We start from the raw sequence: 17,852 nt of genomic DNA on the forward strand, positions 1-17,852 counted from the left end.
GTTTTCCTTCTTCATCTTCTCTAACTTTACTCTCTCAATAATTCCACTTCTTTTAAAAAAAAACCATCTGATTTTTTAATCTCACTAATTATCTTTAACTTAATCATCTCACTAATCATTACACTAACTATTATTAATACTACTAATCATTATCCAAAATTAATCTGGAGGGTAATTTAGGTATTAATATAAATATCTAGATAAGGGGTGACCTAAATTTACTTTTAATGTCTTTATCCAAAATAAAATCATGGTCCCAAAAAAAACCATGGCCCCCAAAAAATGGTTCAAAATTAATGTCTCACTCCCACATTGAGTAACTAGTTCAAGACCCCACGACCCAATAAAAAACAAATAATTTGATTACAAATTAGATTCAGATTCCAGGTCAGACTCAACCAAGATGGTACGATCCGCGAGTTATAACACCAAAGGTATCATTATCCATCCACAAAAAACCCGCCAAAACAAAAGTAACACAAAAACCCCAAAAAACAAAATTATGATGAAATCAAAATTTGGTTTCATCAAAAAAATTGACGTTTCATCATAAAATTTGATGAAACCAATTTTGAAATTTAGGGTTTTTGTATCAAGTTTTTTAAAATTTGGAGTTTTTGTATCAATTTAGTTTAAGATGGATTTTTAATGAATCCCAATATTTGAGTGGGGTTTTTGTACCACAAGTTTGATCACCTTAGATTTTTATGACTAGTTTTGATTTCGTAATGAAAAATAGTATTTTAATGCAACTCCAATGATTTTTACTGTGTGAAGAAGAGGTGACATCTGACTTACCAATTAGTAATCCCAATGCTGGAATATCTACACTAATCACCACAAGATCTTCTTATGGGAAATTTGCCCGGTTTCTTTTAAGCGTCAATGTAGAATCGTTATTTTTGAGTCTTTACTCCCATATTCTAGAGTCCAAATTTGTGCATCCCATCAAACCGGGGTACACATTCGGGTTCCTTTAATTGGTCAATAGAATTTCTCATGACCTCCCGTCTCTTTTTACTTTGTTTTTCTATTTCCTTTTGTTTTGACTGTTAATTTTCCTATTATCTCTCCCCTCCATCAACATAAACTATTTCTTTTCTTGTTCTCTGCATGTGCTTGGATTGCCATTGATTCATCAGTTTTTTCTTTTTATGATAGTTAGGATTTGGTTCCACGATTATTTTTTCTATAAAATTCCCATCAGTAAGGTTTGAGAAAAGAACCCTTTAAAGTTTCAACCCTAAAATAAAGAACAACCTGTATGTTGGCAAATCTTTTACTAGAATGGCAATAGAATGTAAAGATGCTACTTATTTGGAATTGGGAAATGTTTTCATTCAATCAATGATGGGAATATGTTAAGGAAACATTAATCGCTCAATGTTGACACCATGGGAATACGATGCAAAGGTGAAATATTAACACCGGGTGCAAATTCAAATCTTAATGATCAATTCATTTTTATTTTCTTTTTTTCTCTTGTGCAAATCCACATGATAAAACTGATTCAATTCAATGGATGCAACACAAGTAAAGTTCTGGATTGCTGGAAAACAACATTGTGGGAAAAGCTTAGAAGATGCATATAGATACACGATATTAATGATTCTGTGATGATTTTGGTTTTCAAAATTGAATGCCCATTGCAGGGGTTAAATATTGCAACTATAGGTATCATGCGAACGATACTATTTAAAGGGGGCGAACGTACTCGCACGTAGTATATTACAGATGATGAAACTGATGATGTCATAAGGTCACAAGTAAAGTGTGAAATCAGTGCGAAGTTCCAAGAGCATGTGCGAGAAGATCCAAATATAAACGTGTGAGAATACGGGTGTAAATTGGGCCGGGCCGGGCAGCCCGGCCTATTTATTAAATGGGACGGTATAGGACCGGCCGGAACATCTCTTATCCATGAAATTAAAAGGGCCGGGTGGGCAGGATTATTTATCTACAGTAAGTACCCATGACCTACCCAAGCCTGTTTTGTAATTTGGGCTCGGGCGGGTAAGGCCGAGAGGGCCTTGAATATTACAAACAAATATATATTATACATATATATTGTTAAAAATAAAAAGAAAGTAGTAATAATACACAAATTTTACTTAAAATTAATAATCAAATACGAGGATTGAGATGTGAATAAGATAAACCAAACTTCCTATAATTTTTCCTGAATTGAATCATCAGAAAAGGAAAGTGGCTTAGATTTTGCTCAATATTTTCTCTATATGGTTAACAAAATTAGACTCCTATGGAATAAAAGTTAAGAAATACATATGAAAACTATGAAGGTTGACTGTATCAAGTATATTCTAGGATAAAACAAAATTGGAACAATCACTTAGGCTAGGTAAATGGATAACACTGGCGGATAGCATTGACGGGATAATAGGGAGGGTATTGGGTCGGGCAAGAAAATTCGAATTGTGGCCTGTGCCCGCCCTCTTATTTAAATGGGCTAGGTCGGGCCAGCCCGTAAAGGGCCACGGTCACCCATGGGCTGTCATGGGACATGGCGGACGGTACTGGGCCTCGGGCAGCCGGGCAAAAATTTACACCCTTATGTGAGAACGATGCACACCAATCCCGAAAATAGGGGCTTTATTAGCTGTCCTCCACTATGTAAAACTCCTACATATAGGACTAATCACCCCTGTGTTTGGGAAGAGATCTTTTTCAGAGTAGAGATAAAACTTTATGAGAGAGAAAATTGTTTGCTCCCCAAGTTAAGGATTTTACTTTACTTCTTTGTATTGATTTCTAAACTTAATAAAATCTTTGTAAGTGTTCTTCACGATGATTTCTTAATTTATTGTATAGATTATACTACACCCATTCTTGTTTGTTCAGTTAAGATTAAAACTCCAAATCTTATGTTTTGTTGATCCATCATTAAAACTTTTTTTTTCTTTTCTGATTGATGATGCAGCAGCAGTGGGAAGAGGCGAAGGAAAAAGAGAGAGAAATATGGGTGCTTATCATCGGGATTAGTAAGGGCAGGTGTGTGCCCAATGTTCTATCTGCGCGAGTGCGGTTTCGGTGACCTAGAATTGTTGAGAAGAAAAAAAGGACAAAAAAGGAAATCAGAAAAAAAGTGATTTTTGGAGGAAAAAATTTAAATAGTTTGGACCAGTAGCAGCAGCCGGAATGCGCACTCTGGATTTCTGGGGTGCACAAATTCGGATTCCACATTTTAAGTTACTAGTTCGAGGCCCTACGGCCAATCCTCACCATTTTCAAATCAAATTAAAAACAGAAAATGGGTCATTTGTCCATATATTTTTAAATCACGGTTCAAATGGACGAGTAAAAAATAGTTTGGGTGAAATGGCCAAAAAAAAATAGTAAACTTAAATTTAAAAAATAGCAAGGATGAAACTGGATACATCTTGCGTAAATTAAAAATAAGAAAAAATATTTGAAAATAGGCACAATGAAATTGGTTATCTCCTGCCTATTTTTTACATTTTTGGCCATTTAAACAGTATCAAAATCTAACTGTCCATTTCACGCAGAAATTGTTAATTTTGGTCTTTTTAACCAAATTTGTGAATTAAAAAAGCGTATTTCCCTGTCACTGACTCACTGTACTGAAAAGGAAAGCAAAAGCATGTCCAAAAATCTGTCATCACATGATCAAAATACAATACACTTGACTTTTCTCTATTCCAAGTTGATTTCTTAGAAACCCGCGTTATTTGACTGACATTCAAGAACGTAGACTTCGTCTTCTCGTTACGATATGATCTCTTTTTCTATATGTATATATATACACAATGTAATTGCCTAATTGGTAATAACAATACACAATCTCTGGATTCAAACCAGTGTCTCTTGACCACTGTTCTTCTTCAACAACTCATCTCAGTCTCAGTTTGTCTCAACAATATGGGTTTGTTTTTGGAATGGAGAAATCCTTGTTCAAGAATTATATCATTTGGTTTGTTTGTTATGATGATATTACTAACCACATCAGCAGTTGAAGCTAGAGTTCGTCACTACAAATGGGAAGTGAAGTATCAATTTCAATCACCTGATTGTTTTAGGAAATTAGTAATTGCCATCAATGGTAAAACTCCTGGTCCAACTATCATTGCACAGCAAGGAGATACAATCATTGTCGAACTTAAAAACAGTTTGTTGACTGAGAATGTTGCTATTCATTGGCATGGAATCCGTCAGGTAAATTCATTTCCAAAAACAGAGCAATAAAAACAGAGTATAAAAAGAGAGGATAGCATATAAATCTGCTCTTGAGAAACTAATTCTTCGATTTCGAGGAAAACCCACAATTTTCTCAATGATTAATTTGAATTTTCCGAATGAACTTTAAATAATTTTCTAGTCAATGGTGTTTGACTGAAGTCAATTTAGGTGTCTGATTATCATTTTCTTGTAATAAACAGATTGGTACTCCATGGAGTGATGGAACAGAAGGAGTTACTCAATGTCCAATTACACCAGGAGAAACTTTCATCTACAAGTTTGTCGTTGATAGAGTAAGTTTTTTACAATTCGGAACGTCGTCCACCTTGGTTATGAACTTGTAATTGATATGGATATTCACTGAATTTTGCAGCCTGGATCATACTTATACCATGCACATTATGGAATGCAAAGAGAAGCAGGATTATACGGATCGATTCGTGTCGCAGTACCTGACGCTGTCGTAGAACCGTTCACGTACGATTACGATAGAACTATCATCCTTAATGATTGGTACCATAAGAGTACTTATGAACAAGCTACCGGTTTATCTTCTAAACCTTTTGTTTGGGTTGGAGAACCTCAGGTAATTACAAGTCTTAATCCTAAAATAAATTAACTTTTTAACTAATCCATTAATTGTTGGCTTATGATTTTGTTTTCAAATTTTGCAGTCACTTTTGATTCATGGAAGAGGAAGATTCAACTGTTCTTCTCCAACAATCGGAACTTCCGATACGTGTAACACGACGAGCCCCGACTGCGATCCATATGTGCTAACAGTTGTGCCAGGGAAAACTGTTCGAATTAGACTTTCAAGCTTATCGTCTTTATCCGCACTGAATTTCGAAATCGAGGTAATTTTGATTGTTCAAATATCACCTCTTAGCAACTCTAATATGTTTGTGTTGTATTTTTTCTGACAATAGAATTTGCTTAACATGAATGCAGGGGCATAACCTGACAGTAGTAGAAGCTGACGGGCATTTCGTCGAGCCGTTCGTCGTTAAGAACATAAACGTTTACTCCGGAGAAACTTATTCAGTTTTAGTGACAGCTGATCAAGATCCTTCAAGAAATTATTGGGCTGCTTCTAATGTTATCAGTCGAAGACCGACAACGCCAACCGGTTTAGCCGTCTTGAATTATTATCCCAACCATCCTAGTAAAACTCCGCCTTCCGCTCCACCTACAGGTCCCTTGTGGAATGACTCTGACTATCGCTTAGCTCAGTCTCTGAAGATTAAAGCTCATCCGAGTCACGTCGTTGCGCCACCGGTTGAATCCGATAGAGTGATTATTCTCCTGAACACACAGAATGAAGTTGATGGTTTCCGGCGTTGGTCAGTTAACAATGTGTCATTCAACTTACCTCACACCCCGTATCTTATCGCACTTAAGAAAAGATTCAAGCACACAGTTTTCGACCAAATGCCACCACCAGACACCTATGACTACAAGAACTACGATATCAACATTGTGCAGCCGAATCCAAACGCAACTGTCAGTAACGGGATTTACAGACTAAACTTCAATTCCACGGTTGACATTGTGCTGCAGAATGCGAACACGATGAATCCGAACAACAGCGAGACGCATCCATGGCATTTGCACGGACACGATTTTTGGGTTTTAGGATACGGAAAAGGGAAGTACGATCCGATAGAAGACCCGAAGAAGTATAATTTGGTGAATCCGATAATGAAGAACACAGTGCCTGTACATTCAATGGGATGGACTGCATTGAGATTCGTTGCTGACAATCCTGGTGTATGGGCATTTCATTGCCATATTGAAGCTCATTTCTATATGGGTATGGGAATTGTTCTTGAAGAAGGTGTGGAAAGAGTCGGAAAATTGCCTACTTCTATTATGGGTTGCGGCGAAACCAAAAGTTTGATTAGGCCTTGATTTTCTTTGTATAGAATCGGCTAGTGTCTGTAAGATTGTTAGGTTAAGCACAAAAAAAAGAACAAATAGAAATTCTTGTGTATTTTTTATTTCAATAGAATCATTCTTGACAATATCTTTTATGAACAAGAAGCTACACAAAAACCAGTTCTGACAAGAATTTTAATTTCCAACGAAATATTAGCCCAGATCATCAGACGTGCCATCATCTATGTTGCCGTGAACTTGATCACTCACTAGTGGAGTTGGCCAACTACTGTTATTTGGTACAGCTCTCCGCTCGTCATTACTGTTCCTGCCATGAACATGAGTCCGTGGTGGAACTGACATACAATTGTTATTCCCCGTGTAGTTGAAACCGTTGGAGGTGTTGTTACTGCTGGTGTTGGTGGGAGTGGAGGGTGGATAGATTTTTTTGAAGTAACTGCAGAGTAACCGGATGGTACCTTCCCTTTCGATTAGCTCTTGGAGTTTCGTTAACTCTGTTGATCCTACATGCCTGAAACTATTCAAGTATACAATCAATACAAAGCCAAGGTGGTTAGTATTAAAGAAAGAGTTTCAGTTATATATGCTAATGCTATACCTGCTATGTACCATTGGTCCTAAGGCGTTCGGCTTGTTGGGAAGTAATTGAGCATGCACTGACCAATTCACCTTATCGTGTTTGAATACCCTGTCAAGTTCATTGTCTACCCTGTCTGGGAGATCATCCTGTTCGCAAAATTGTTATTTTGTATTTCAGCAAAAGAGAAAATCCTCATGTATGCTATATTTTTCAAAATGTATCACATGTAGCATCACCTGAGTTATATTAGGTGGATATAGTTCTTCTTCTCCAGGCTGATCTTGAGGACAAGTTGATAGATTTTGTGGTTCGACCATTCTAGATGAACTGATATATGGTGTTGGATTCTGGTGTTGCATCATTGTAGATAAATTACCAAAGTGTATTCGTTCTCGTTGTTGAATCCACAGAGACAGGTCATCAGATGATATTGGGTCCTGTTGTTGGGTAACACAATGCAGATAGACAAAATTTGAGAGACAGAAATGAGAGTGAATTTTCGTATGCTAGCAGACACTAGATATATACCTGCAGAGCAGAAAAGTTGTATGGTTGCGGGCCTTGTTGAACCGTCAATGTAGTTGCATATTGTGAAGCTACCGGCGGACTTGCAACCTGTTGAGCGGCGAATTGCCCTGCTATCCTGTATCGGGGATTCTCTCCCTGCCACGAGAAAATAGAGTCAAATTTGAGAAATTACCCATATTATAGGTACAAGAAAAGAATAACTTTGCGAATTAAGATCACAAGTACTAACGAGGCTTGAGCTTGATGCCGCTAATGATCCTTTAGCTTGTCGAGTGGCATATACCTGAGCCGGGTTTGCACCATATGCTGCTCTGAGTTCTTCATATGACCATATGCGGCCTCCGTATGCCTCCAAGGGCATTACTCCAACTTCTACTGTTGCTACCTCATGGCTACGAGTTGACATTTCCTATAGTACCAAAAAAATTATGTAAGGGTCCATATTGAGGAATATTAATATTGTTAATTCGATTGCCGCACCTGATGAGTTCTTTGTGGCATTGTTGGTGCCTGAACCTGAATCGTTCTGTTCGCCATTGTTGGTGCCTGAACATGATTCGGTCTGCATGACATTGTTGGTGCCTGGACTTGACTCGTTCTGAACGCCACCGCTGGTGCCTGAGCTTGACTAGGTCTGTACGCAGCCGTTGTCGGCTGAACTTGATTCTGCCGGTATGCCATTGGTGGTGCGGGAACTTGATTCGAGTTGGTCACAGGCCTCCATGTTTGAGAATTTGATCCGTTGGGATTTTGATCTCTGTTGCTCCTGCTTGAACCAACCCTATGCCTCTGTTGCATATGGTTATCATGGATGCCCATTTCAGGATTGCGAGTATAACCCGCCGCTATTTGATTGCTAATGATCAAAAAAAAAAAAAAAACTTTGAGAACATGATTGTAACACTGCATTTTATGAGTAGATAATGAAAAGCTAGATCCAACCTTTCCAAAGGTTGATTGATCCTTTGACTGGTTTGTGGTTTAGAAGAAGAGCGTCGATCGTCGCGACGCTGAGATTGCTGTGATGGCATCGAAGGAACTCCATTTGCAGGATGAGAATGTGGATTTGACTCCTTATGCGCATAGCCCTCAGAAGTTTGGTGTCCATTGTACTGAGTCATTTTGCAAGTCTGCAATTAAAGTAATTTAAGACATTAAATATGGAATTTATGAGTGCTTTGTCCTTTTCAGTAATTGGTAAAAATTGTATAGAAATGAAGCTGATACGATTAATCTAATTAATACTGTTACGTATATGGAAAATTATCTAAACATGATTTGGAGCCATTAATCTTGGCTATACAAATTCAAACTGTCACAAGATTTCACACTTTTATTTAGGGCTTTAATTATATACCAAAAAAAATCTAATGTTTTTTTTTTCCGATATACTCCCTCCGTCCCCAATATATAAGCGGAAAAGTGAATTTCTTTTAGAATAAGAAATTTTATTGATTTCCTACATTTCTAGCATCTTTCCTGTTTTATCCTTTTGTACAATTTCCAACATTAGAAACAAAACTTAATTATAATTGTAACTACCTATAATAAATAAGGATAATATACGAAAAAACCCATCTTACAATTTTTTACAACTCCGCCTATATATACGGGACGGAGGAAACAGCTGGACTTACTTTCTTGAATATAGACTTAGCCAGGCCCAGGCCCAGCTAGAATATGGCAAAAGGGGATAAATTGACCGGTGCAGTAAGTAATGAACCTTTATGATTAAAACTGTAGAGACGGAAGGGGATACACCTACCTTTGCAAATTGTACAAGTTGGTAAAGCCACTAAATAATAAAATATTAGGCTGTACATATTTGGTTATTTCCAATGGTTTTAGAAGTTTTTATTGCTCTAGTGTCCTGTTAGATTTTAGATCCTTATTTAGAAAAACCTCATCCCACTGATTAGATTTCACAAACTTGCAGTGATAATTTGGACAAGAAAAAGGTTTTTGAAAAAGTTCAGTAGAGTATAAGATATTTTTATCCAAATTTTTTATAAAATAAGAAACTCAACAGGTATGGCTCCCAGTTCGAGAGAATTTGTTTTTAAAAAGATAGGATTTGCAATTTAAAAAGGGTTAGCGGCGCAGCTTGTTGCTCGCTTGCCTGCTACTTCAATGTAGTTTATTAAATTAAAAAATATCTTAACCAAAACTAGATCTGTTGACATGAAAAAAAAACAAAAGGAAAATTAATATTTCTTTGAATTTTGGGATCCTTTGAATGATATTCAAATGTAAACTCTAAAATTAAATACTAACAAAATTGTACAAGGTTTCTTGAACAATAATGTTGTGACCTTGCCATCTGAGTAAACCTTCAAAAACTAGAGTATAAGCAAGATCTTCACATAATATGTTCAAAGGTGGATTACTTTAATAAAACACACAAGTAATAATTCTTCTCGATCTAGTTTACACATAGGGCCAAAAGTAATTGGCGAGGATACAACAAATACGATGTGGGTTAACCCAGGTTAACCCTCTCATGAAGATCTAGACTCGAAATCAACTGATTCTCATTTGAGAAGAAAATTTTACTTATTCTTCTCAGATTTAAAAAAATACATACATACTTTAGTTATCCTAATTAGTAGTTTTGAAACTGTGATTTAGGTTGTGCAAGTGTTATGCATATATAATATTGATTTCAAATTTGATGTTGTGTTTACATATTTATTTTTTTAACTATCTTGCTCCCACAGAAAATGAATCTTTTGGTTTTTCATTTTTGCCTATTTTAGATAAACAAGAAAGTGAAAACTCCATTTTTTGTGGGATGAAGAGAGTACATGTATAACATGTTTTTTTCAAAATGAAAGTAAAAATACCTTAAATTACAAAGAGATTACCAAAGAAAATAAGAAAGAGATTACTTTTACTCAGTCCGCTTCCAAACAGGGCAGAAAACCTGAACTTTTTTTATGTGCTCAATCCTACACCCAAGAAGTAGGATCTAAGCAAATCAAGATTTTATTTATGAAAACAATGATAATATAAATAATGGATTCTACCAACTATTTTAACAAAATCCTTACTTTCAAGAATCAAAACTATACCAAATGAGCAATTGATTGGGTTTAATGGCATCCCCAATTTCTCTAGAAGAGTTGTAGGCCATGGAAGCTTTATGTAAATTCCTTTTCTTACTTAGTGCATCACTAATAAGGATGTAAAAAATGGAAATATAGATGAACCAAGAAGATGAGCTAAGAGATTTGAGGTATGAAAAAAAATGAATACTTGAGATGGGTATTTATAGAAACAAACATATGAAATAAATAGTGTTACCTAATTAGGTCCTTTGTAGATTACTATCAAACTAAATAAAGAAGGGCATTGCCTAAAAAATGTAGCTTTAATTAGGCTAAAAATGTGAGAGTTTTTCCAGTGATGGTGAAGGTTTAAGACGAAGAAGCGGCACCAATGTATCCATGAACCACACCAACTATTTAGTTCGAGAGTTCATTTATTAATTTGGTGACAGTTTTCCAGCATGTACTTTCAGAGCTAAATTGTGCGTGCATTTCTGCCAGAGCAGAATCACTGTGTAATAAGTGTTTAAGCTCATCAGTATCTTCCATAAGAACCCTAAATCGTCAATAAATATGTCCTTTAAATTTTCTTCAAATGGTGGAACACTCACAAATATGTTGAAAAATATTTTTGTACGATTATATGACTTTTTAAATTTAGATTAATATACACTAGTTTACTGAGTCATTCATCGGCAAGAGCCGTTAAATTTTTGTCGAGTAGTCATGTTGGTTATTATCGATATTGTTATATTTTATTGTACAATTAGAAAGAAATGTCTTTGTTACTAAATTATTAGGTAATGGCATTCGTAAAAAAATCAATTATATGAAACAATCTATCTGAGTTGGTCAGGAAACAGACTCTTGTATTTGAGCAGTTCAATTTTCCTGCTTTTTTTTTCTTCCAAATATTAATTATCACTCTTTATTAACACCAAAATGAAAACAAAATATTTTTAAATCCAGAAATCTAATTTACTAATAAACCCTTCAAAATGAAGATGAATATTTTAAATTCACGGGTTTAATTACTAATTAAAAGAGTACTTTAAATTCACATGTTTAATTACTAATTAAAACATAGTGTAATAAATAAAATATCTTAAGTATTTTTCAGAGAAGATTGCGTTTAGTCAGTATGTTTAAGGAAAGTGCGTGACTCACAGACACATACCCAAAAAGTAATAACTGAACTATTTTCTCTGAACACCCAAGCTGTATTTTCAGATTTTTTTTTATTTCGATAATAACTATAACTCATCAGTTCCAAGAGAAAATATTGTTTTGTTTACTGACATCCGTTCTTTCGTTCCTAGTAATAAATTACCTTCTAAAATTAGTAAATTACAATGAATGAGGTATTGAATATTTGTATTCATTTTATTCTTCTCTACTGAAAAATCCGCCCAAGAATTATAATGAATGAGGCATTGAATATTTGTAATTATTTTGTTCTTCTCCATTGAAAAATCCGCCCAAGAATTCTCACCTTTTCTTTTTGAAAGGTTTATTTCCTAGATTCTTACGAATTTAATAGTCATTATATTTTTCTTTTTCTTATTTTCTCTATTTTAGGAAAGTAATTAATTATTCAATTCGAATTGACCAGAGGGTTTTAGGGGATGATATATACAAGAAAATAAACGGAAAATATGCTAAAACACACACCACTCCCTTACTAGAAACATGACGCGTTTTCCACTTTTACTTTTCTTGCACATTTTCTAAACTAGCTGCTCTGCGAAAAAGATTGTTCAAACATAAATATAATTCTATAAATCGCTTATGTGAGTGGAATTAGCTAATCCCGTCTGCATATATCTCGAATTAGTATATTTTTATCACCGGTTTATATTGGACTTTTAATATTTTATATACAGGGTAAATTAAGTTACATGATAATTGAATATTCGAGCGCGTCATGCATGTTATTTCTATTGTGTTGGTTTCAAAAGTTTCGATAAGATCTAGTTAGTTTTATCATTAAATGGCCTGTGATGTTTTTCCTTTTATGAACCGTGGAAAATCAAAAGAAAAAAAACCACCACATGAAGAAATTGTACTATAGTTGTGTACGTTGTCATCCTATAGAAGTAATGTTTGGTTATACGGCAACAAAGAATCGATTGTCTTCCAAAGGGTCAAAGTCCAGTTATCCAATAATCCCGGCAGTTGAAAGTCGCTTATGCAGTAACAGTCGAGAAAGAAACGAAAAGATAATTCTGGTATGTTATTTTTCTTCATTTTTTCCATCTTTAGTTTTCACAAACAAAAATAAGTTTTCTAGTGACAAAATATATTATAAACTAAAATGTTAAACAGTAGAATAAATGGGGGAAAAGGAAGAGGCAGAGAAATGTTTCTATTGGTCAGGAGAATAAGGTTACATGAATACAATTTCCTTTATATACATGTAAAGGTGAACTCTAGGTAACTATATGGACCGCACATCCATGGGCCGTAGGCCCTGTAACACCCCCCTCTTTGTGCGGTTCAATAACAAAACTTTATACATAGTTCTTCACTTATAATGCTTTGAATGTAGTTCTTCAAATGCCGTTCTCTCCTTGATGAATTGTGCCGAAATCAATTGCCTTTCTAAAAATTTGACAAGGAAAAATCCAGTGGGATAAAACCTTGTACAACTATTCACATGTTGTCTCGTACTTTACATGCAGTTCATCACATGCAATACGATCTTCAAAGATCGATGAGTTTAAGTTAATTGTCTCGTTAAAACTTCGTCAGGAAAACCCAGAGGGACAAAACCTGAACTAAAGAAAAATAGTACAATATTAAGCAAACTTAGAACATAGTTAGACTCGAATATGTTTCCTCATTAAAAGCTTGACAAGGAAAACCAAGTGGGAAAAAACCTTGACGAAGGGGAAAGAGTAAAACGTGACAGATGCAAGTAAAGGTGATCCTTGCAGATAATCACTTTGCTTCGTTGAAGTTCATTAATTGCTTCACAATTCCTAAGGAAGAAAATCCTCATGGGAAAGACAATAGACTTAGTTGGGAAATAATTCCTGGTGTTTGTTGTTGTCTCATTAAACACCTTTCTGAGAAAAAAAACCATGTGGGCAAAAGTAACCTCGGTGAAGGAAAAGAGTTCAACACACCATTAGATGCTCCCCCTGATGTAAGATAATTTTCATTAGTCTAATGCAGTCAAAAGGAGTTTATCACACATTACTTAGGTGACTTGAATGTTTATAAAACCTTGTTTTTGATTCTGGAAGTTACGTTGCTTAACAGACTATCGCTTTTCATTTCTTTGATTCAGATATTTTCAGTAATATCAACGCGATCTTTATGTCTGCAATGTTCAACATACTTGATGTTTTTAGTGTTGTCTCGCTAAAAACCTTGTCGAGTGACAAAACCCTTTGGGTGTTGATGGTGGTTTTTAGCTTAGGCTTAAAATTGTAAAACCTTGCATCTGATGTGACGTCACTCTGCAAGGAAACGGATCCACGAGTGCCAACATCTTCACTAGCATATTTATTGAGTCGTTCAATATATTTACATTAAATTTATCCAAACTGGCGTATGTAGAAACAATCCCAGACGCTTTGTAAATTTCGGTGCCTTGCCCATATTACTTATTAATAAAAGATTCCCTGAGTACTTTTCTTGTGTTATGTTCCCCGGCAGAACCCTTAATATCGGCATTGCATGACGGATTTGTGTTCCCTCGCAGCAGAGTAACACGGATCTCCAAGTATCAAAGTTAAGTCCATTGTACGGAATACTCAGTTAGAAAGCAAACAGAGCCGCGGAGTAGGAGCAACAACGAGGGAAGCATGCGCCACTTGGCCACCCCCCATGCTACCCAACCGGCCCTTATTCCTCGTCGACCAATCAGGTCGCTTAAAACCTTCCACACTCCCAATGAGTTGTGGCTGGGCCCATGCCTAACCAGCCCTATTTCCATCGACCAATCAAGTCGCATTAAACCTGTCATGACGCACTGGAAGTGTGACCACGCCCTTGCTTGCCGGCCCCCTTTCGATCGACCAACCAGGTTGCTCTAGATGCACCATATGCATTTAGAATGAGGTCGTCCCCATGATTTTTGTCGGTCCCTTTCCATCGACCAATCAGGTTGCTCTAAAGCCTCCATACTCACACTAGAAGTGTAGCCACGACCATGCTTGGATGGCCTATCTTTTTCGACCAATCAGGTTGCTCTAAAATTGCCACACTCACATCAGAAGTGTGGCCACTCGTGTTTGGCCGGCCCCTTTTCTTGACCAATCAAGTCGCTCTAAACTCGCTACCATACATGAAAATCCAAACGCACCCTGCTGCACCACCATACTAACTGGCAAGCCAAACGCGCCCTGCCACAACAATATATTATCGGCATGCCAACATGCCACTCTGCCGCAGTAACATGCCAATGTCCCACAAATGACGCAACTACGTGCTAATCCACTTTCTGTATGTGGCCAATCCCATAACGGACTCCAATTAGGATTTCATGATCGAAACAAGACTTTTACTTCGGTAACATTATCCGAAGCCCTAATTTTTGGTCATGGTCCACAACATGGCCCGAGCCAATTTAGACTTGGCCATGCCGCCAAGCCCTAACTTTGGCCACGGCGCCAAAATTTAGCCTTGGGCATGCCGTCAAGACCTAACTTTGTCCACGGGGACAAATCCTAGTTTTTTCCATGCTACAACGCAACAGGCGTGGCCACACCACAACGCTACGGCTACGCCACTAGCATGTCGATATGTCATAGCTACGTCAGGCGCCACTATGCCAATGGCGCCACTTTTCTATACGACGAGATATGGACATAATCAAACGACCACCCTCTCTCCTGAATTACAAATCTCAGCCATCCAAGTTCGCCAACGAACTGACGGACTTGTGGCAAGTTTCAGGCGACCAGCCTCCTAAATCTAGTATACATGGCTACGCCAGGCGCCACTTACACCATCGTGCCACTGTCATGCACGAGCCATGCCAAGCCATGCTGCAATACTGCTGGCATGCACCAAAGGTGCCATTGCGCCATTACCAGGCGCCATAGGAAGGTATCCATAATTGACGGCCACCCTTCATCATGAGATGCAATCTCATCCATCCAAGTTCGCCACCGAGCTGGAAGTCTTGTGGAAGGTTTTAGATGACCAGCCGGCTAAATCTAGTGGCTATGGCTACATCAGGCGCCACTTGCACCACCGTGCCACTGGCATGCACGAGTCATGCCAAGCCATTCTGCAATGCTGTCGGCATGCACCAAAGGTTCCATTGCTCCATTACTAGGTGCCAACATAAGGTCTCCATAATCGACGGCTACCCTTTATCATGAGATGCAATCTCAGCCATCAAAGTTCGTTGCCGAGCCGGCAGGCTTGTGGCAATTTTCGGGCGACCAACCAAGGCAAGCGTAATAGCATCACATGTTATTTCCTACAACAAGGCTCTTGATTTTAACTTTCCACACGTAGCAAAGTGCTACATTTTTTCCACGAAAAAACTCGAGACATCAAACATGTCACAAACTGGGGATACTCATCAGGGTATTGGTCTGGTAGTTTACAGCGTGCGGCGTGCAACACGCCCGTTACAAGAAAGTGTCATGAAGCGGGACAATTAGTGGTGGTGAAAAGTAACGCTGTAAACGAATTCACTTCCTTCATCATGGAAACATAATGTCTGAAGGTCACACAAATTCACTTCCTTCATCATGGAAGCATAATGTCTGACGGTTACACGTTACTCTATTTTTCCACCACTCAATCGTTTCCACTTCCTACGAGACCAGGGTACGTTTCAATATGACTTGTATAAATAGGCTTCGCCTATTTCCACCAAAGAACAAGTTTTGGTCGGCAACACAACACATTATCCAAAAATCACCTGGTAGCTTTCCATTTTGCTATCAAGTTCTATTTTCTGATACAAGTAATAAACAACCACACCTTCAGAATCAACTATTCTGGTCTCAACACTCTCTTCGCTTCCCTCCCTAAGATCAACCCTTTTCCTTCGCTTTGTGACCGAAGCAAGCCTGGAATGACCATTTCTTGGTTTAGGCCAGGATTGTACAGATTGATCTCTTGAATCAAAAGTACTCCCGTGTAGTGCATTGTTCAGCGTTTAGATTCGTTTCTCATCCGCGCACACACAAAATTAACAAAACCGGCAGAAGCAGTTTTCACCCTCAAACAATTGGCGACCACAGTGGGAGACTAATCTATCGGTTGCAATATCAATTTTCAACTTTCAATTTCATTTTTTCAATTCCAATTTCAAGATGGTAGAGCTTAGATACGGATCAGCAACAAGCCCTGATGTCACCAGTGCTGAGAACGTCCTTGGTATCAACGTCCCTTCCAGTGGCATCAATTTACCACCTCTCAGCATGACCAACACCACCAGCAACGCAGGAAACGTTCCCTCAGGCGTTACACCTCTGATCACCAGATCCAGAGCTGCCACCACTCCACCATCGGGACGAGAAACTGGAGGAACCAGAGGAAGCCAACCCCCTATTACCATTACTGATTTGATGGAAAGACATGAAGTTCTTGTTAAGGCTCAGACATACATAGCTTCAGAAGAAGGTACTCACTTCCCTCAAGACGCTAACGGAGCGGCTACCGCAGGAACCACGCCAACCAGAGCCAATGAGGAGCACTTTTAATTCTCCTGGCGTCACCACCTTACCAGTGAATGCAGCAGAAGCACATCTTCCACGAGAAAATAGGTTCATGATAATTACAAATGGGGACTACCATAATGGGATGCCTTCACTGCCCTAAACCAGGTTATTTCCTGAAAAAGCGGGGGTCTAACAACACCACCCAATATTTCACTTAGTAATCTGTATGGACAAACTCGAATTTACTTTTAAGAGAATCAACAAGACTCAATCAATTAAAAGTACATCAACGAGTTTATATCTCTCTCTCTTGATTTGATTTCCTCAAACAGAAACTGCGAGTACTAATCAAATACAAGGAATAACTTGGATGGTACCAAAGACCAATATCCAAGGATCAATCAACAACCAAAGGTTAGTTTACTCTAATTGATGATCTAACGCACAACCTGTATTATTTCAATTATAAATATAAAACAATATAATGCGGAAACTGAAATAACACAGACACCAGAAATTTTGTTAACGAGGAAACCGCAAATGCAGAAATAACCCGGGACCTAGTCCATATTGAACACACACTGTATTAAGCCTCTACAGACACTAGCCTCCTCCAAGCTAACTTTGGACTAGACTTTAGTTGAACCCCAATCAGTCTTCCACTGATCCAAGGTATAGTTGTACTCCCTACGCCTCTGATCCCAGCATGATACTGCGCACTTAATTCCCTTAGTTGATTTCACCCACAACTAAGAGTTGCTACGACCCAAAATCGCAGGCTTTGACAAATAAACAAATATGTCTCACACAGACAAGTCTATCAAAGGATCAATTTGTTTCCCAAAGAAAAACGCTAAAGTTTTTGTTCCGTATTTTGATAATAATCAAGGTAAACAGGAACCAATTGATAATCCGGTCTTATATTCACGAAGAACAGCCTAGATAAATCAA

At 37.6% G+C, this 17,852-nt stretch overlaps 2 protein-coding genes across 4 annotated transcripts; one reads left to right on the plus strand and one right to left on the minus strand.

Moving 5' to 3' along the window:
• Positions 1 to 3,820: 3,820 nt before the first annotated feature.
• LOC113286917 (L-ascorbate oxidase-like) lies at positions 3,821 to 6,239 on the plus strand. The gene is made up of 5 exons (XM_026535560.1): positions 3,821 to 4,191; positions 4,416 to 4,508; positions 4,589 to 4,801; positions 4,890 to 5,072; positions 5,167 to 6,239. Exons 1-5 carry the CDS (start codon positions 3,898 to 3,900, stop codon positions 6,124 to 6,126), a joined length of 1,743 nt encoding a protein of 580 aa, XP_026391345.1. The 5' UTR covers positions 3,821 to 3,897; the 3' UTR covers positions 6,127 to 6,239.
• Positions 6,240 to 6,291: 52 nt separating this feature from the next.
• LOC113286918 lies at positions 6,292 to 10,432 on the minus strand. 3 transcript variants are annotated; one of them, XM_026535564.1, is made up of 8 exons: positions 10,273 to 10,432; positions 8,165 to 8,352; positions 7,703 to 8,078; positions 7,506 to 7,631; positions 7,223 to 7,357; positions 6,931 to 7,131; positions 6,713 to 6,840; positions 6,292 to 6,631 (listed from the first exon to the last, which is right to left on the minus strand). In XM_026535564.1, the coding sequence occupies exons 2-8, from the start codon at positions 8,341 to 8,343 to the stop codon at positions 6,307 to 6,309; spliced, it is 1,470 nt and encodes a 489-aa protein (XP_026391349.1). In that variant the 5' UTR covers positions 8,344 to 8,352; positions 10,273 to 10,432; the 3' UTR covers positions 6,292 to 6,306. The 3 variants fall into 3 exon arrangements, with proteins under 3 accessions (XP_026391349.1, XP_026391347.1, XP_026391346.1); XM_026535562.1 differs by having other exon boundaries at positions 6,292 to 6,625; positions 7,452 to 7,631; XM_026535561.1 differs by having other exon boundaries at positions 7,452 to 7,631.
• Positions 10,433 to 17,852: the final 7,420 nt, after the last annotated feature.

Source organism: Papaver somniferum, chromosome 6 (genome assembly GCF_003573695.1).
Source record: "Papaver somniferum cultivar HN1 chromosome 6, ASM357369v1, whole genome shotgun sequence".
Lineage (NCBI taxonomy): Eukaryota > Viridiplantae > Streptophyta > Magnoliopsida > Ranunculales > Papaveraceae > Papaver > Papaver somniferum.

What these genes read in the sequence shown, in the direction of transcription:
- LOC113286917 (XM_026535560.1), top strand. Translation starts at nt 3,898, where the DNA reads ATGGGTTTGTTTTTGGAATGGAGAAATCCTTGTTCAAGAATTATATCA. An exon ending in ATTGGCATGGAATCCGTCAG is followed by an intron (nt 4,192 to 4,415) that starts GTAAATTCATTT and finishes TGTAATAAACAG; the next exon opens with ATTGGTACTCCATGGAGTGA. An exon ending in ACAAGTTTGTCGTTGATAGA is followed by an intron (nt 4,509 to 4,588) that starts GTAAGTTTTTTA and finishes TGAATTTTGCAG; the next exon opens with CCTGGATCATACTTATACCA.
- LOC113286918 (XM_026535561.1), bottom strand. Translation starts at nt 8,343, where the DNA reads ATGACTCAGTACAATGGACACCAAACTTCTGAGGGCTATGCGCATAAG. An exon ending in TGCCACAAAGAACTCATCAG is followed by an intron (nt 7,632 to 7,702) that starts GTGCGGCAATCG and finishes TTGGTACTATAG; the next exon opens with GAAATGTCAACTCGTAGCCA. An exon ending in CGGCATCAAGCTCAAGCCTC is followed by an intron (nt 7,358 to 7,451) that starts GTTAGTACTTGT and finishes TTCTCGTGGCAG; the next exon opens with GGAGAGAATCCCCGATACAG.